General features: G+C 37.5%; 1 protein-coding gene across 3 annotated transcripts in view; it reads left to right on the top strand.

The window, feature by feature from the left end:
• Positions 1 to 20,934, top strand: part of LOC135740952 (adhesion G protein-coupled receptor D2) — a 119,946-nt gene that overhangs the window by 53,834 nt on the left and 45,178 nt on the right. For all 3 annotated transcript variants that reach the window (XM_065259539.2, XM_065259538.1, XM_065259537.1), the window contains exons 22-23: positions 9,618 to 9,671; positions 16,137 to 16,293. In XM_065259539.2, the coding sequence (XP_065115611.1) occupies positions 9,618 to 9,671; positions 16,137 to 16,293 (211 nt within the window). The remainder of the gene's footprint in view (positions 1 to 9,617; positions 9,672 to 16,136; positions 16,294 to 20,934) is intronic.

The following is a 20,934-nucleotide window of genomic DNA, read 5'->3' as shown; positions in this document are numbered from 1 at the left end:
TGGCGGCTGGTGCTAAAAAAATGTGGGGGGGGGGCGCAAACACACTAAAAATCAAACTTTTACTGTAGTAATGCAGTACTCTTAATAGCCATTTATCAGGTGATGAGTATCATTAGCATTTAATGCTGAAAATGTTACAGTTGAAATCAAACGTACGAAATAAATGTACTATGAATCTGTAATTAACTAATATCAAGGTAATCATTCACACGCACGCACGCACGCACGCACGCACGCACACACACACACACACACACACACACACACACACACACACACACACACACAGAGCAACGAGAGAGAGAGAGAGAGAGAGAGAGAGAGAGAGAGAGAGAGAGAGAGAGAGAGAGAGAGAGAGAGAGAGAGAGAGGTTGCGATAGACATTTTCAATCTCCGTCATTTTTTTTTGAAAAACAGCGTTGTAAAGAGTCCTTCGCAGTCATTTATTATCCGACATTTCATGTTTTAATTATTTTCATTTTCGTTCACATGTCCATTTCTAATCATAAACTTACAAGACGAGCATACAAGTCAAATGTGTTTATTCATTTGTTTAGAGAACAGATAAACGGAGACCGTGCATCACTTTACCATCACACGAAGCAGATGAATTAATGTTTTTTTTCTCACAGTGACAGCGGAGGCAATAAAACACGGAGCTTTATGCTGAACAGGCAAATATGAACAAATCAAATAACAAAATACTACTGCGATTAAAATATCAATAAACATGTAAAAATCTTAATTAAAGTAAACTCATCTGAAACCATCTTATGTAATAAACGCATGAAGGCAGATTAATGCAGACTCTTGTCATTAGATTTTGTATCTTTACCTTAGTCAGGCTTATTGTTGCAGCGCTCCTGACCGGTAGTGTTTAACTTCAGCAGCCATGCGCAGACCAATCAGTGTATGACATCAAAATATCGCGAGAATATCTAGAAACCAGGGCGTCATTTGAGCAACACACTGCCACCAACTGGACATACATAGGAATTACATTCTCAAGTTGAGTTGTATGGGCATCTGCCAAAATGGCGCTCATATTTTCTTTATCCTGCTTAAATTTTCTCCGTCAAAGACTTTTCGTTTAACGCGACCGAATACACACAAAAAGAGACACTAAAGTTGCCTAATCACAGGCTCGTATGTTTCTTTTTGCTTTTATAGCCATAGCACAAGCACATTTTTCCCTCACAACAGGGAGTACATACAGTCCATCAGCTCAATATGCACGGTTCGTGAAGTTTCCTTAAAAACAGTGGTTTTCTCGTGGGTGCTTTTTAAACTCTACAACACTGTACAACAACAAAACTAACAACAAAGTTGACCAAGCCACGAAATATACCGGATTATATGAGCAGCACTCGCTCTCATTATGTCCACGCAACACAAGCTCAAACGCGTCACAAAAGTTCATGTCGTGACGTGCACGTCTATCACGCATTCAGACTTTAAAACAGCAAACAGGGCAAAAATAAAACTCAAGAAGACTTACATAATATCCAGCTAGCCAACTCCGTTTGCCATGAGAAGTGGTGGAGAACACAGACTGCCATCATTTGACTCCGTTGGTCGATCTAATCCAAGCTTCTTAATCCTTTATTTATTCATCAATTAAATACCTTTTAAAGGGTGATTTTGTAAGGATAAAAGCATATTTTCCTTCATCTCAAGATATTTCACTTGCTTTCACTGATCTGTACTGTAGCTATCAGTTAACACAGCAATCTCCAACGCGGTTATGAGACTCTTCGAACCATCCAATCACAGGAGGTAAAAAACATTAAAAGCAATATTGATTCGCTTTCAACATAAGTGGGAGTGTTTGGGACGCACAGTCCTGCGCCCCAGGGCGGATCCGAAACCAGCCACTTAGAGCTCAGCCTTAGGTCACATGTTTTTACCCTTTTTCCTGACCTACATAGGCACTCATTAGGGGTGCGCCCCAGACACACAAACATGACACACACACAACGAACTCAGTTTTGATTTTTAATTGTTTTAAATAAATTATAACATGACTAACAGTGAAATAGTACAACTAAATGAATTTATTTTGTATTAATTTGCACTATATATTTAACTTTTTGGTAACATGTTAAAGTAGCTTTTTCTCTCTGGCCAGCTTTAAGGGGGCGGCGCCCCAGCGCCCCCTAGTGACCAGCCGCCACTGGTCATGAATCTTGTATGATTTATATTTTAAAAATCTATATTGCATTTTTGAGAATGTTGTTTAATTGAAATGAAAGATAACTTTTGTTAAATTAAGTTTGCTTTGTTAAAAATGAGAAAACCAAACAACGCGATTTTGAGATAGATAATAGTACATCGATCTTCGGCTATTTAAATAACTGTGATATAATTATACATAAGCATTGTTTTTGTTTTGGCATCTATGTAAACTTTGAACTGAACCCAATGCAAAAGTGGACTTACCAAATTTAGACATTTTGAAATCCATGTTAGTTTTTTTAATCCAATTAGTGTAATTTATCATCAAAATAATCTGTACATAAGAAAAATGCTAAATAGAGGCATCTTCAATCGGGCTGTACATTTAAAGTAATATATTAAAGGGGACATGTCATGAAACTCTGACTTTTTCCATGTTTAAGTGCTATAATTGAGTCCCCAGTGCTTCTATCAACCTCAAAAATTTTAAAAAGATCAACCCAGTAACTTAGTTTTGGTAAACCATTCTCTGCAAATATGTGAAAAAATAGCTCATTGAAATTTGGCTCCCCTTGTGATGTCATAATACTGCCTCTTAATCTGCACTATCCAACCATGGCACTTGTATTCAGTGCAGAGATCACCTCATTTGCATTTTAAAGGACCCAAAACGGCACATTTTTGCTCACACCTACAAAGTGTTAATTTTAAAATGTTATGATAAATTATCTATATGATATTTTTAGCTAGAACTTCACTTCACATGTACTCTGGGAACACCAAAGATTTATTTTACATCTTAAAAAAGTCTTGTGAAATGTTCCATTTAAATATTATAGATCAAATGCTAATGCAAATCTTACTTTTTTTATGAGATCTAACTTATCTCGACAATATACGTATAATAAAAAAAATGTTGGGGGCTCTTACACCTCCACATTTTTTGTCTGCTGTCCTCCAGTGTTGCCAGATCCGCGTAACCAAACCATTCAAAATTTGTCCGAAAGCATCCCTATGACTGTTCACAGCCCAAATACCAACAACTAATGAACCAAATCCTTTCATCTCCAACCCGCAGAAAAAACATCAACCTGCAGTTTAAAAGAAGCCCAATTCAGAACTTCGCTGCTGTCCACCCTTCTTCACCTCCACTCCTGAGTACAGGCGAAGCTCCTCTGCCTTTTGTCTACCTTTGCTTCTACCTTTTTACTCCCTACAAAAGATGTGTAAGGAAACGGCCCTGAAACCAAGTCCCGTATTGACACAGTCGAGATTCTCCGCTGACCCTCTTCGCATTGTAAAATAAATCATCGCGCATTCTTGCTTAAGAGGCTCTTTCAGTACGTCGGAGTCTATTTTCCAACTCCTGGTTCTCCTTGACCCAGAGGTCTTCACAATTTGTGAGCAGCTCGTGTCCGCTTTACGCTTTCTCAAAAGGGGGTTCGCAGATACAAAATGTGATAATCTCGGCATTTGGTTTTCTTTTTTTGTTCTGTGAATTTAATTTTTTTCTTAATATGGAAGTAAAGGAGTGACAGGAAACGTCAGAGGATTACATTTTACACACTCAAACTCCAAGGAAATTCTTGTTTAATAGAAAGATTGTAAAAAGCTGAAGAAAATGATCAAAGTGATGGTAAACAAAGATAAAAAATGAGGGAAACATTTTGGCCTGTCTGCTCTCATTTTAAGAAACGTCCACCTCTCCAATGAAGACAAAATCTGTTTCATTCATCTCTACTGTTTGATTATCTCAAATCAAACATGCAAGTGAAAACGTGTAAAATCGGTGGGGTCGTAATTTAGTTTTAAGAGAGATCAGGACCACGTCCCCGGAGGTTGACAGAGCATGTCATCCCATTAGTCAAAACATGGGAATATTTTCTTGTAAAATATCCTAGATAACATATGCATATGTCTGGGTGTGCCTTTTGTTTAATGCAACATCTAATGTAAGGTAACAGTTAATTTAGTAAATTATTTAACATAAATTATGCATAATGCCTGCATATAGTAATTTTATTTGAAATAATAGATGATTGCAATTCATTTGATAATTTACAGCATTAGCATCTTATTGTTCTCATTCAGATTTTACACATACACAATCCAATTAAATTGGATAACACTGTTGCTTTGATCATTAAGGCAGAACATTTCATTATAAATTCAAAGTGAAATTTTATTTAATGGTCATCCAAACTTTTATAACCTCTGTGTTTTCATTTGCATTGCTTTCATATGGAAATGCTTTCTAATGTAAGTACATGACTGTAAAACATTGAGAAAAAAAACTAAACCCCTTTTAAGAGCAGCGACTTTAAGCCAATTTTTCAAACACAACCTAGTTGTTTGCTCCTTTTACCCGAAACAAAGTGATTTGATTTCCCAGTTCCATTCATTAAAGGTACAGCGCACTTTAGACATAACGTGTCGTGATTTGTTGAAAAGAAAGAAAAAGGGAGAGAGCGAGCGAAGAGAGTCTATTTGCAAATCTGACATATTACCATTGACTCAGAGCTGTCAAAGCTTTTCTGTTCCCTTCATTAGCCCTGTCGGCACAGCGATAGTGTCTATTCAAAACATGCTACTGTGTGTGTATATATGCATGGCAGCAATAATTTATGACTACAGCAGACCTAATGAAGTCATAAGAGCTAATGCATATTCACCAGCAAAGGGCTGGCTCTTATGCTGGGAAATACAGAGGTTTTTTTGTGTGTGGTCGCAGACAGTCAGGCTGAAACATAATATCATGCAAGCCTGGAAACAGCTGGATTGCGTTGTGAAGACCATTGTCGTATAGAAAATGTAACTTAATATAATAATATATAAAAAATTAAGGATATTGAAATAATTTGCGGATAAAAAAAATTAAATGTCTTAGATTTGCAGCATCACTGTGAGCCTCACATGTGGGGTGTAAATGTTTGAAAATCTGCGATGCATCTCTGATTTAGTCTTATTTTAACTTAAATACATAAAAAAGTTTAGATTTTTTTTAAGTACAATAGAAATAGAGAAACACAAAACTAAAACATAATTTAAAATAAATATTTTTTTTTACAAAAGGTTACTGTAGACTTTACAGGCCAGGACAGCTTTTTTTCATGCTGTCATAAAAGATCAATGTAGAGCTGCAATTGCTAATCAATAAAATCGTTAAAAAAAAATATTATGGAATTCGTTGTCAACGAATTTCATTATCGATCGATTAGTTGGTCTGTGATGTCACATGCTCCTGCACCACCGTCGGCCAACATGCACGTCAGGTGCTGTTTCTTTATACAGAGGGAGCTGCCTGTCACGTTTTATTCATACAATGCAAGCTGTGACTGCCTTCTCTCCACCAATTTTCACACGGTGTACAGCGCTATTTTTAGCCTTTCGTTGATAAAACTAAAGCGGCTGATCTCTGCGTAGTTTCATTTTACGAGCTTTGAAAGTTGTGCGAGTTTATTTCATCAATTGCGTAGAAATATCAGAGAAAGCTCTAACATATACATGTACAAAACACTGTGCAGCATGTTTACTTAACACAAACAGCGGACTCCGACATAATATTAGTTCGCGTCTTTATAAACTTGGCATTACTCCCGCTTGCGTTTAAATAACAGCAGAGAGACTCGCCCACAGTCTCCACAGACCACCCCATCAAAGTATTCAGGACAAAAGCGGTCAAAAGTGGACAAAAGAGACGGATTTAAATATCAGGTGTAACATGATGGGTCTCTCTCGTCCACTTGTGATCCGATCAATGAAAACACATCTTAATACCGAGTGTTAACAGCCCCAAAAAAGTCAAATGCTGTTGCTTTATTTACATCTAATTAAGGAAATATTTATATTTGATCCGATTAGTCGATTAATCGGAAAAATAATTGCCAGATTAATCGATTATGAAAATAATCGTTAGTTGCAGCCATAGATAAATGACGTACCAAATACTAACAAATTTAGAAATGTGTGTTTCTTTTTTTATTTAGCTTTTTTGTCATATTGTTATGATTGTTAATGTAAATGGAAAGATATGCAAAAGTTGTGTGATCTTATTTCATCAATTGCGCTGAAATATCATAGAAAGCTCTGATAGCTCTGAAGCTTACAACACAAGCAGCATACTCCGACATAATATTAGTTTGTGTTTACTCCCGCTTGCGTTTAAATGACAGCACACAGAGACTCGCCCACAGTCTCCACAGACCACCCCCTCAAAGTATTCAGGACAAAAGCGGTCAAAAGTGGACAAAAGAGACAGATTTAAATACCAGGTGTAACATGATGTGTCTCTCTCGTCCACTTGTGATCCGATCAACGAAAACACATCTTAATACCAAGTGTAAACAGCCCTCAAAAAGTAAGGTGCTGTTTCTTCATTTACATCTAATTAAGGAAAAATTTATATTTTATCCGATTAGTCGATTAATCGGAAAATTATCGCCAGATTAATTGGTTATGAAAATAATCGTTAGTTGCAGCCATAGATAAATGACGTACCAAATACTAACAAATTTAGAAATGTGTGTTTCTTTTTTATTTAGCGTTTAGTCATATTGTTATGATTGTTAATGCAAATGGAAAGATATGCAAAAGTTGTGCAATCTTATTTCATCACTTGCGCTGAAATAAGAGAAAGCTCTGAAGCTTACAACACAAGCAGCATACTCCGACATCATGTTAGTTTGCGGTTACTCCCACTTGCGTTTAAATGACAGCACAGAGACTCACCCACAGTCTCCAGACCACCCCCTCAAAGTATTCAGGACAAAAGCGGTCAAAAGTGGACAAAAGAGACGGATTTACCAGGTGTAAACGAGAAGTTTCTGTCTCTCTTGTCCACTTGTGATCCGATTAACGAAAACACATCTTAATAACAAGTGTAAACAGCCCCCAAAAAGTAAGGTGCTGTTTCTTCATTTACATCTAATTAAGGAAATATTTATATTTTATCCGATTAGTCGATTAATCGGAAAAATAAACGCCCGATTAATCGATTATGAAAATAATCGTTAGTTGCAGCCATGGATAAATGACGCACCAAATACTAACAAATTTAGAAATGTGTGTTTCTTTTTTAATTTAGCTTTTTAGTCATATTGTTATGCTTGTTAATGTAAATGGAAACAAATGCAAAAGTTGTGTGATCTTATTTCATCAATTGCACTGAAATATCAGAGAAAGCTCTGATAGCTCTGAAGCTTACAACACAAGCAGCATACTCCGACATCATGTTACTCCCGCTTACGTTTAAATGACAGCACATAGACTTGCCCACAGTCTCCACAGACCACCCCCTCACAGTATTCAGGACAAAAGCGGTCAAAAGTGGACAAAAGAGACGGATTTAAATACCAGGTGTAACATGATGGGTCTCTCCCGTCCACTTGTGATCCGATCAATGAAAACACATCTTAATACCGAGTGTAAACAGCCCCCAAAAAGTAAGGCGCTGTTTCTTCATTTACATCTAATTAAGGAAATATTTATATTTTATCCGATTAGTCGATTAATCGAAAAATAATCACCTGATTAATCGATGATAAAAAAATAATCGTTAATTGCAGCCCTAGATAAATGACGTACCAAATACTAACAAATTTAGAAATGTGTGTTTCTTTTTTAATTTAGCTTTTTAGTCATATTGTTATGCTTGTTATTGTAAATGGAAAGATATGCACAAGTTCTTATTTCATCAATTGCGCTGAAATATCAGAGAAAGATCTAACATATACCTTCACAAAACTCTTTGCAGCTTGTTTACTTACAACACAAGCAGCAGACTCCGACATAATATTAGTTTGCGTTTACTCCCGCTTACGTTTAAATGACAGCAGAGAGACTCGCCCACAGTCTCCACAGACCACCCCCTCAAAGTATTCAGGACAAAAGCCGTCAAAAGTGGACAAAAGAGACGGATTTAAATACCAGGTGTAACATTATGTGTCTCTCTCGTCCACTTGTGATCCGATCAATGAAAACTATACATCTTAATCCCGAGTGTAAACAGCCCCAAAAAAGTCAGGTGCTGTTGCTTCATTTACATCTAATTAAGGAAATAGTTATATTTTATCCGATAAGTCAATTAATCAGAAAAATAATCGCTGATTAATCGATTATGAAAATAATCGTTAGTTGCAGCCATAGATAAATGACGTACCAAATACTAACAAATTTAGAAATGTGTGTTTCTTTTTTTAATTTAGCTTTTTAGTCATATTGTTATGCTTGTTAATGAAAATGGAAAGATATGCAAAAGTTGTGCAATCTTATTTCATCAATTGCGCTGAAATATTAGAGCAAGCTTTAACATATACCTGTACAAAACTCTGTGCAGCATGTTTACTTACAACACAAGCAGCAGACTCCGACATAATATTAGTTTGCGTTTACTCCCGCTTACGTTTAAATGACAGCAGAGAGTCGCCCACAGTCTCGACAGACCACCCCCTCAAAGTATTCAGGACAAAAGCCATCAAAAGTGGACAAAAGAGACGGATTTAAATACCAGGTGTAACATGATGTGTCTCTCTCGTCCACTTGTGATCCGATCAATGAAAACTGTACATCTTAATCCCGAGTGTAAACAGCCCCAAAAAATGTCAGGTGCTGTTGCTTCATTTACATCTAATTAAGGAAATATTTATATTTTATCCGATTAGTCGATTAATCGAAAAATAATTGCCCGATTAATCAATTATAAAAAATAATTTGTTAGTACCAAATACTAACAAATTTAGAAATGTGTGTTTCTTTTTAAATTTAGCCTTATAGTCATATTGTTATGCTTGTTAATGTAAATGAAAAGATATGCAAAATGAAGATGCGCAAAATGACTCGTATTAATAAATAATTTGCATAATCATTACCCATTCTAAAATTAATAAATCACATTTTTTTATACCATTATATGCTTTTTTGTTAGTAACCAGATTATGTTAATCACACATAGATGTCAAATAAAGGCGTTAACGTTCAGTTACCGTAAAATTGTAGGTAAAAAGCGATGCGTGATAAAGCTGTAAAGATCTATATAAATAAAACAGCATGAGTTTATCGTACTGTGTATGTCATTTCGCATGCATCTCCCAACATCCCTCTGTTTTTCTCACACAGTACAAATGTAATTTGTTCTGCAAGGGTGGCTGTTGCTTCTATCACTTCATTTCCGCAGCCCCAGTACCGTGTGACGGATGAGAGGTTAAGGCGCTCTTCTTACTTTGCAGACTCTACATGTCACTTTCAGGACCCATTAGCTGTGACAAACTGGAACATTTCGGTCCACAGCACTCATTGACTTTTATGCAATGGCGGCTGTTTGCTTTTTCTATTCCCAGTTAGGTTGAATTTTGCCTTCCTGGGGCCGAGACTCAAAGTGTTTCTTATTAAGCGTTTAGTATTGAGTCATGACATTTTAACCAGCGCCTTCTCTTTCTCGTCCGCAGGTTCGAAACACAGTCAACAGAATCAAAGAAAGAAGAAAAGCCTTAAATTTCTCTGTAAGTCTTTCCAGCTTGTTTGCATCACTTATCCATGCGTTAACAGATGCAGCTTGCATGCGTGCATCATGTTACATTTACATTTATGCATTTGGCAGATGCTTTTATCTAAAGAGACTTGCAACGTATGCATTTTATCAGTACATGATGTGTTCCTTGGGTTCGAAGCAATGACCTTTTGCACTGCTAACACAGTCCGCTACATAGAAACACATGACTGCAATGTTTTATTGTGTTTTTATTCATAATGCGTCTTTTATACCCAGAACGCACACACCTTCTCAGTCCACCTCAATCCAGCCAATGTCAACCAGCAGCCCTGGGTTACATGTTTCTAATCCTGTGGAAGCTCGTCCCTTCACATTAAACTGTCAGGCCAGTATTTATACGCGAGTCTGCTGTTGACGGAGATCACTTAGCTTCACCAAAGCGGTTTAAAAGTAGTTAATAGACACCCCCCCTCCCAGCACACCCCTCCACCCACTTCACCTCCGCAGACACTACGACCGGTTCCTCTATGAATGGCCACATTAACTCTCCTCTAGGCTTGTCACGGTTTATGGCCTATGGTAGTTTGTCCCGCTCGGCCCTGCCGCGCCATCAGGTCATTGAGAGCGGAATGAGACAATTCTAAAGGCGGATTGATTTTAGAATACGGCCCCCTCCCGCTTCCCTTTGACCCCCCTGACAGGCCCGACACCGTTAAGACTGGGACTTGTAAAAAACGACTGCGGCCCCAAGCGCAAGTGCCAGGTAGCAGCTGATAAATCGTCGCGGCCGTATTAGCAGTGGGACCCTTTAGCGCTCTCTGGGCAATTTTCCAATTTTCCAAAGTCCACGCGATGAGATTCGCCGGCCGCGTGTGGCGGATGGTTTTTTAGCTAATGCCGTTTTGCACCATAAATCTAGAGGTGATATACTGTATCTAGTCGAATAGCCCGGTGCTGGACGCAGTCCAGAATGGGATAGGAAAATGTACTCTTCTTTATTAGATCATAGCAATGTACTGACTTCTAATACAGTAGTGATAACATACAGAATGTACTGTAGATGGATGGATAGCCTTTGTAAATGTAAAATCATATTTTTTCTGCATCAAAAAGGACATTTTTAAGTCTTCCCCTACTCATTGTAGACCAATTCAGATTTATATTTAAAGTCAGTTACCATATTCAAGATATACAATTGAATTAATCAAAGAATTAAGTATTTTGGCAGATCTAAGGGCTGTTTCCCGGACACGGTTTAGGCTAATCCAGGACTAGGCCTTATTTATATTCGGTAATTTAAAGCGGTGGTTCAATGGTATTTCATGCATTCTGACTTATTAACACAGTTATAGAGTTGTTTCCTCATGCTAAACGTAGGCAAAGTGTCAAAAAAGCAGTTGGGCGTGTTATAGACTATTTCTGTGCAACTGCACTTCACCAGGGTTCGTACAAGTTTCGGAAAGTTTTTTTTGATTACGGGTCCAGCTGACATTTCAGGGGTTTCTATACGTATCACTTATTTATATGGACACTTCCCCTGGAAAACCCCGCCCACCCGTCAATCAGCGGGAGAACTTACAAACATCATGTCACGTGACAGCTTTGTTTAATTTCAAAACTCAACAAAAGAAGAAGTGTGTTTTTGGATGTAAGGAGAAGAAAGCTAGCCTTATGGAAACAATGGATATAGTTTATTATCCGGGGCAGCAGCAGAGTTTTGCTTGTGTGTTTGATGCACTGGATTTCATTGAAAAGTCCCAACCGGGTCATGAGTTGCATGCGGTAAGTAAGACTTCTGTCTTATGTTGGAAAGAGGCGCGTGCATATTATATAAATGACACATGTAGTAAATCATAAATTAAACAGTGTTATATAGTGTTGCATGACTCGTACTCGCTCCTCACGCGGTAGTGACTCCTTCTTCTTCATTTTTTTGTACGTTATTGGAAAAAATCGGTAAAGCTTATATTTATTTTATAAATCTGATAAACTAAAGACTCTTTGGAGATATAAAAGATTTAATACTACTCTATATGTACTCAAGATTATCATCAGAAATGCAAAAACAGCGTGTGTTATGTGAGCTTTAAGTAGTTTTTACAAACAAACCTTACAAAAAAACAATTCTGGTGTGCATCTTGAGACCAAACAACGTCAAATATATATGTTAAAATTAGTCAGGACAAGGTGTTTTTAAATTAAAGCAGCTCAAACTTTCATTTTAGTCTGGGACTAGGATAAGCCCTGTCCAGGAAACCACCCCATAGACATTTAAATAGACATTAAAAGCAGTTGGGTTCACACCAGCCGCGTTCGAGATGTCAAATTCGCGTCTACCGCGTCTAGTTTGCCGCTTAAACATTTTGAGTTTACTCGCTTCATTCGCGCGTGAAATTTTAGTTATTGAGACTTTCACGCGGAAATTTGCATCATGGGAGGGGCTCCTGTGTCTCAGCTCACTTCCTGTAATCACGTCACTACTAGAGCAAGCTCCTTATTGGTTAACCCGGCGCATTTTTCTGCCAAAGTTCACATTTTTTAGCTGACGCGTTTTCCGCGGCGACACGAATGAGGCAGAATCGCGTCTACCGCACCGCGCTAAACGCCTCATTCGTGCCCCGAGAACTCCAGACGCGTCAACCCGTCTTCACATTGACTTAACAGTGAAATCACTCGCTTTTGACACCTCTACCGTGGCTAGTGTGAACGCAGCATTAGAAGTCAATATGAAGAGCTCAGATGCAAAAGGCATTAAACGCCACCTTCGTCACAAATAAAATTATATTAACCGAATGCTCGCTGCACATATTGGGCCCTATTTTAACAATCTGAAAGTGTGAAGCGCAAAACGCAAGTCACTTTGTGGGCGGATCTTGGGCGCTGTTGCTATTTTAAGGGGTTGGTCTGAAGTAGGTTCGTTATTCATAGGTGTGGTTTGGGCGTAACGTCAAATAAACCAATCAGAACGCTATCCAACATTCCCTTTAAACGCAAGGGCGCAAGTTCCATGGCGGGTTGCTATTATTATGACGGATTTACCAGGCGCACACCAGGAGCGGTTTACAGCCGAGGAGACCGACGTTCTTGTAAGAGCAGTCAAAGGCAGAGAAGTTGTTTTGTATGGGGATAGAGAAACCCGCCCAAATCAGTGTCGGTTAAACAGGCGTGGGAGGAAATAGCCGCAATTGTCTCATCAGCTGGCATCCCCAGGATGTTGCGCCAAGCGCTACAATGATGTCAGGAGACAGGGGAATCCCAAGCTTGCCAGCATAAATCGGGCACGCCGTGTAACGGGAGGTGGATCTGCCTCTACACAGAACCTGACGCCAGCAGAGGTTTGGGGGCTTTGAGATCGGACCCAAGAAACGCAAGCAGTCCAACCCCAAAGTACACTTACAAATCCAGTTCACATACATTAAGGTTTCTTATGAACACATTTTAATTATTATTTACATAAAATAAACGTAATACAGCCACACAACAACTTATGAAAATATTTGAATCGTTATTTGCATGATAATTTTTTAACGCCTCCACACAATAAATAAAAACTATCACCACAATGCTCACCACAATGTTTTCCCTTATCTCATGTGTTAATATTTTTTATTGTAACAATTTATGATTTGCAAAAATAACTGTTGCATCTGTTTAGATTAGATAAGCAAAGTGTGTGCGCGTTGTGCACGCTATACATTATGGTCAAGCATGCGCCCTTAAAATAGCATAATGAACAACGCGCAACGCGCCACTGAGTTTAGACTAGTTTTTTTTTGGTCAGTGGCGCAATTGTTTTTTGAAACTGCAAAATAGCATCAGGGATGGTTTGCGCCGCAACACGCCTCCTTTTTTGCGCTGAACCGCCCAGGGAGTGCAAGTTCATTCCCTAGTTTGCCGACGTTTCGTTTGTGGAGGGAAAACCCGCTGTGCGCCGGTGCAAAATACGAATGATACATGCGTCACTGACAAAGTCAATTGCGCTGGGTGCTAGATAGGGCCCATTATGTGTTCATCAAATACTTTCACTACAGTTTTGATTAATCCTGGCATTAGGCCATTTAGAAATGCAGTTTTGTATCCAAATCTATGATGCATGGAAGTAGAATTAGATGAATGTTGAAGCGCGTACATCAAGGTGCAATCAAGGTGAGTTTTTTATTAAGTTAAAGGAGGTTTACAGAATATTTTAGGATATTGGCTGAATTTTTTAGCCTTTTGAGCCTTTTACCTTAATTCAGAAAAGACAGTAAAGAGATTTTTGCTGTGGGCAATGAAATGACTAAAGTGACATTTATTGAATAAAGGCATTTCAATTCATGACTAATAACCTTTTCATTGCCATTAAAGTGAAATTATTGAACCCAAACATAGGAGCTTGATAAAAAAAGAGCTCTTTATATATTATGTGTATTTCCAAATTATTGAACACATTCCCATCACTGGCCTTACAGATGGCACAGTAATGCATTGTGCATGTTGTCAATCTGTCCAAGAAAGACTTGGGACTTCATATGGGGCATGTTTATGTTTTCCTGCAATATTTTTGACCTATGTACTGTACTAAGGCAGACTTGCATCTTTGTGCTGTGTCCCGATTCAATTTGGTTTGACCCGGTTGCAGTAAACACACACTTCACTGTTGAATGAATACATTTTTCCTAGTTATTCCAGCAGTCATGTAATTATACAGATTTCTCAAGGACCTACAGTCCTTTAGCCTGTGTGCATGTTAAATAATGGCATAAAATACAGTATAATAAAGCCCTATTTGCAAACACTTTTCAAACATCTCATGTCAGACGGCTGCTGTCTCACTTTTCTTTATATTTTCTGCACATGCCGTTGTTTATGTATGAGCCAGATCAGGGCTGCCCGGTCGCTTCATACCAACTGTCGCCTGACCCGTATGACCTCACACTTGTACGTACTGTGGCAGATTGCTTGAGAAAAATAAAGCTGTCAGTTGCACCGGCCAAATGAAAAACGAACCCTACTACGGTACTAGCCGGGTCTGGATCCCTGACAGCACTGAAATATAGATATAAATTGGAAGCAGATTAGTTTTTTGATCCTAATTCAAGTTTTGACAAGATACATGATGGAAAATAGAGATATGTGTGTAGTGTATATGTACATTTCCTGTTGTAAAATGTTTAGACTTAAGATTTTTAAATGTTGAATCAAGTGTAGAGTTGCATTTTACATTTATTTGCAAGAGAAAAACCAAGTCTTTAACAGGGCTGAAACAGTTTTGCACGTCAACGCACATTGCATGTTAACCGTAAAAGCAAGAGGTCTGATTGTGGGTTTTTATGTCAAATCTAGTTTGGTTTCCTATATAACGGGATCATTATTTTGCGGTTTTTTATATTGTATGTTGTTTAAAAACTACTTCTTTTAAGTATTAGCTAAATTTTATTTATTTTATTTTATTAACATTTCAAATCTAGTTTGGTTTATATTTTAAATGATCATTATTTTGCGTTAGTTTTATATTGTCTGTCACTTCTTTTAAATATTAGGGCTAAATTTTATTTTATAATATTTTTTATTTATTATTATTTTATTTATTATTTTATTATATTTCAAATCTAGTTTGGTTTCCTGTGATATTTAACGGGATAATTATCTTGCGGTGTTTTATATTGTCTATTGTTTAAGAACTATTACTTCTTTTAAATATTAAGGCTACATTTTATTTTATTTTATTTACATTTCAAATCTAGTTTGGTTTCTACAGAGCCCCTAAGAGGACATGGAGAAAAAATTAAATAAAGGTTAGTTTCGCGTGCGGACGCGAAAGTTTCACATTTTTTTACTCCAATGTCACCTCGGGGCTCGGTAGGTTTCCTATGATATTTGATGGGATCATTATTTTGCGGTAGTTTTTTATTGTTTATTACTTCTTATAAATATTAAGGCTAAATTTTATTTTATTTTATTCTTTTATTTTCACCTTAGTCAACATAATTCACACAGTATACATAGCCAAGGGTTAGTTAGGATTTTTTTTTGAATATATGTAAGAACATACAGAAAAAGATAAAGAGAAAAGGAAAATAGCAAAAGATAATAAGCCCGGGAAGTGCGGTGCTGTAATGGCGGAAGGGATGGGTTCTGGGTAGTACATCAAACACTTCTATTTAAAGGGACACTGCACTTTTTGTGAAAATAGGCTCATTTTCCAGCTCCCCTAGAGTTAAACATTTTATTAATGTTTTGTAATCCAATCAGCCGATCTCTGGGTCTAGCACCCGAAAATAGTCCCCTTGGTAACTTTCAAAGTCCTTGATTATTACGCCAGAATGAGGGTATAGTTCCTAGCCATATCAGATTCAATGGATTATGCTAAGCTATGCTTAAAATGGTACCGCCAGACCCGGAGATCAGCTGAATGGATTCCAAAACTGTAAAAATCAAATATACTTTATAATTATATGTATTGGTATTTAGTTTAAACCAGTTTGTTTCTCAGAACTGTGCCAGCTCCAGGCCTTCCAGTTCAGTGAGCAGTTCTCGACTGGGCAGCTCTCCTGTAGCAGAGGTTGCGGACGGGCACGCGGTGAACACCAGCCATTCCAGCAGCTCATCCACCCACAGCGACAGTGGCATTCAGAGTTACAGCAAAACCAGTGAGTCGCTGATAATCCAATAGTTCAGAATCGTGAAGACACAGATAAAGTCATTCTTTCTACATAATGTATACAAAACATTGTGAAATATAACCTTGATATCTTTAATATTGACAGTAAGTTCATGTCAAAGATTGAAATCAAACTTTGATACTCTAAAGGGGGTTGCACACCGGACGAGAAGCGTAGGACAACTTGGAGGTATTGTACACCGAATGTGCACATGAAATAGCTCAAGCTTAGTCAGATAGCGTCTACTTCAAAATGCAAAATATGCATTTTCAGCCAATGTTAATCGATTTGTGATGATTTGGGACAAATATGATGTTATTTAATGTTAAACTATGTGAGTGGTGCTCTGGTATTAGAATCATGGCACAGCGCGGCGCTTCTCGTCCAGTGTGTGACTCCCTTAAGTCTCATTATTAGATTATTAGACCTAAGCCTATATTTCACAGAATGGGTTTCTATGACAAAACCGCCTATGTAAATGCATTCAATCAAATGTATTTTACATGATTGAAGTGTAATAAGGACATAATTAAATTCAGTAATTAAAACCTTCATATGTTAACCGCAAAAAATGTATTATCATCAGCTTTTAAAAGCAAATAGTTTGATTAATCGACATTCATTAATTCGATTTTTCATTCATTAATATCTCTAATTACTATTATTGTTAGGTTAGGCTACATGTTGCGTTTATTCATTCATCAAAACCATTCAAAGCTAAACATCTTTGTGGGGGTAAATTGGCCAGCCCACATGATGAGTGTGTATTTGTGTAAATGAACACATTTGTGTGTGCTTTTAAATGGCAGTGTGTTTATACGAAGTTGAGTTTCAAAAACCTGTCTTAAATTACGCAGCAAAGTGAAAGTAGTGATTGGCTATTGGCGGAGAAGGCGAACTGTAGCATGACAGGTCTGTTTTAGGACTGTAACACTCTCCAGACTGCCATTAAATGAAGGGCTGGGATCGCCTACTCTGACCCCAACATTACAGGGCTGAATCCGAGTAATCTCACAGGGAGTTCACACAAGTGGGAGATTTCACAAGAAACAAGGGGGATTTTGACAGAAGTGACGTTAATGGAAAAGAGTCATTTTGTGAATGATACACACCCTTTGATTCTGAATCTTTTTGGTCCAATTGTTGTGTTTTGTGGTGAAATATAGCCATCTATTAGGTGATATAATGTACAGTCAGATTGTCGTTATAAGAAAATAAATCCCTTTAGGGTGCTACAGTACAAGACCCCCCTATAATGTGTCCTAGGTTTTTAATGTGATAATGACCGTGTGACTACAGAAACGTTGTTGGTTATCTCGTCTCATAAACTTTGCGCTTGTTGTGTAAAATTAAAGGAACGTAAGATGTGAGGCGATGGGGATCTCTTTTCTTGGACTACAACAAGCACACGGATTGTACGCAACAGTTTACTTCCTGGGCTTGGTGATGTAGTAAAGGCCGACATTATCATAATTCCTCCTGCTTGCCTGTAAGTTAACTCCTGTTAGCATAGCATTGTGAGCGAATCTTTGAAACGTGGTAAAGAGCATCACATTTCCTGCTGATGTCAGAGGTTTTCAGGCCAAGCATAATGTACAGATTAGCAGTAACAACATAAACAAGCGGCTGTCATGGTCCGCACGTTACTTCCGGTAAACTCCGCTAAAAATAAATAACAACAAAGTTCTTTAAACGTAGTTTATTTATATAACAAGCAAAAAAAACAACACATAGATTTCCCAGGAAACCAAAACCTTTGTTATTTTCGACAAGGCATTTGTTCAAGAGATCAGTTTAGCAACTAGTCAGACCATTAAAAAAACGAAACCGGAAGTAAAGTTCGGTTCCAGAAGTGTAAACTTTTGCTCTGTATTTATTTATTGGTCTGGTTAGTGGCTAAACTGATCTCTGAAACAAATACTATGTCGAAAATAAAATGATATGATATATGAGCAAAGGTAAGTTACTTGTCATTCATTTCCCTTATTTTCTGAAATAAACTTCTGTAAGATGACTCTGTTGTTATTGATTGTTATTGATATGTGGAAATCTACCGGAAGTTGCGCTTAGTTCACAAAAGCCATTTGTTTATGTTGTTGCTGCTTCATACACTGTAAAAAGTTAATAAGTTAATTCAACATAAAAATATTAGTTTATAAACTTTTTTTGGAGTTTATTAATATTTTTAAGTTTAATTAACTCATACTTTTTTAAGGCAACCCGGTAACTAACTTTTTTAAGTTGAACCAACAAATCTTTTTTTAACAGTGTATCAAGAATGAAACAGCAGGGAAGTTTTCAGCAGGCGTGATGAAGTGTACAATACTGTGAGCGTCACAAGCGTACAGGAAGTATGCAAATAGAGCGCAACTAAACATTCTGTTTCACACAGACTCAACACTGTTATCAGCAATGCTGGCTGTGATTGAAGATTTCTTTTAAATGCTGAACAACTTTTAAAAATACAGTTAGCCAGCTAAAGCTTGGTGCCCGCTCAAAAGCATATAAGTGCAGCTCTGAATGGCCTGTTGTTGTAACAATAAACGCAGGCTTATATCCTAATTATATATAACTTGTTGTGTGCTCTTCTGTTCAAGGTCAAGTAATTCTTATAGTTGAAAGAGTTTATTCGGTTTTGATCAATTCAAGTCTTTACGTTTCTTTGAGGCAACGGCTTCAATCCACCAATTCCGGCACAATAATGATAAGTGCCCATGGCAGGAGCATTAAAAAAGCATGAAGCAGAACATTTGGATCTCTTGCTAAATTTAAACTCTTAGGTATTTATCTTCTTGTGGCACTTTATTTCCTTTTGTTATTTTCCGTTAAATTGTCAATATATTAGCCGCTGAAGGTCGATGCAAGCGGTGGTTTTTCTTGTTTCTTATACTTTTGAATAGGTATGACCTTAAGATGTCTTTTCAGAAGGAAGATAATTCATACAGTAGCTTTTGATTGAAGCAAAATTACAATCAGTGCGGTTCAGTTTCCGAGTAAAGGAAAAGTTTTTTTATAAGCCCAGTTGTGCATTTGTATAACTTGCTATAAAACAAGTTAGCACATGATTGTTATTTTACATATTGCTCAACGTTTAAGTAATTTTAGGAGTGACATAATAGTAAATATAATATAATGTAACATTACAAGTAGATGAAGTGTAGTGAATTTGAATCCATATACAGTATAGTCACCCACCAACTCCTTTTCTATGCACAAACCCACATGATTGACGAGTAAATCCTTGAAAACGGAATAGATCGACACATTATAAAAGATGTTTTGTGTTTGTTGTTCCACATGAAGACTGTGTTATTTGATTGAACATGCTACAAATTGTTAATATGAGCGCCCAAACAGATTTCAAAAACCATGCTAGTGGTTAGACAACTGTTTACATTCCTGTCTCAGGGAATAAAAAGCAGCATACCTTCTCCTTTAGCCACATTTCGTTGAGAGATTGTACGAATTCTGTATATGTTAGATTTAATTAGCAAGTATGAAAACATTTTCTGCAGTGTTATTGCGCAAATGTCGTCGTCGGTATATGTTGCTATATCAATAAAGCTCATTTTTTTTCAGCAGTAACAACATAAACAAACGGCTTTCGTGGAACAAATGTAACTTCCGGTAAACTCTGCAAAGAATCAATAACAACAAAGTCATTTTAGAGTAGTTTATTTCTGATAGCAAGCTAAATAAACATCATGTTTTAAATCATAGCTAAAGCGTATCAAAAAGCTAACGTTACTGTGTAAAATGTGTACTATATAATGTATACAGTGTTAACTACAAATCGGCTGACAAACCTCCCTTCACATAGCGGTGATCCATTGATCGCCCTCTCCTCTCATCTTTAGGAAACCAAAACATTTGTTATTTTCGATGAGGTATTTGTTCCAGAATGTAGATTAGCTGTTAGTCAGACCATTAAACAAACCGAGAAATTAAGTTCCGCCCAGACGCGAAAACGCGACAATGCACATGTGTCAGATGAAATCGTCTATAAAGCTAGATTCAGTTGCAGTTTTTTGTAGGGATGCACCGATCTGATACTTGGGATCAGTATCGGGACTGTTCCAAACAGGATGATTGGGTGTTTTCAGACCTGAGCCTTTGTTTCGGAACCTGGTGCATTTTCTTCCTTGCTTCAGTTGGTTAAGGCGTATGTAAACTTGGCAATCGCACTTTGATCCGCACCAAAACAGCCGATTCGAGACCACCTGAATGAGGTGGCCTCGTCCGATTGCAAAGGAACTCTGGAGTGGTTCGGTAATTTCTGCATGCGTTAAAAATGTAATCAAAATATGAACAAATGAATGAAGACGCATCTTTGCTTTATGGATTTGGGACGGTACACCTCTCAGGAAACGTACAGATAAAGATCATTAATGACTATTAAGAGCATTGGATTCGCTGGACGAGAGCTTAATGTTCTTAAACCTCGGACTTATCTAGAGAGCGGGGGGTCACTTGCTGCGTCTCAATTCATCTAGCTGTGGGCTTGACCATGGGTCAAACAGAAATTGCGTGTTGCGTTAATCGCTCGTTAATACAATTAGTGGCGTTAAAATGAATTTGCGTTAACGCATTATTAACGCGTTCATTTTGCCCTAATTCAAACCATAGACT

The sequence above is a fragment of the Paramisgurnus dabryanus genome, chromosome 24 (genome assembly GCF_030506205.2).
Source record: "Paramisgurnus dabryanus chromosome 24, PD_genome_1.1, whole genome shotgun sequence".
Taxonomy (NCBI): domain Eukaryota; kingdom Metazoa; phylum Chordata; class Actinopteri; order Cypriniformes; family Cobitidae; genus Paramisgurnus; species Paramisgurnus dabryanus.
This window is presented reverse-complemented; position numbering and strand designations above follow the sequence as displayed.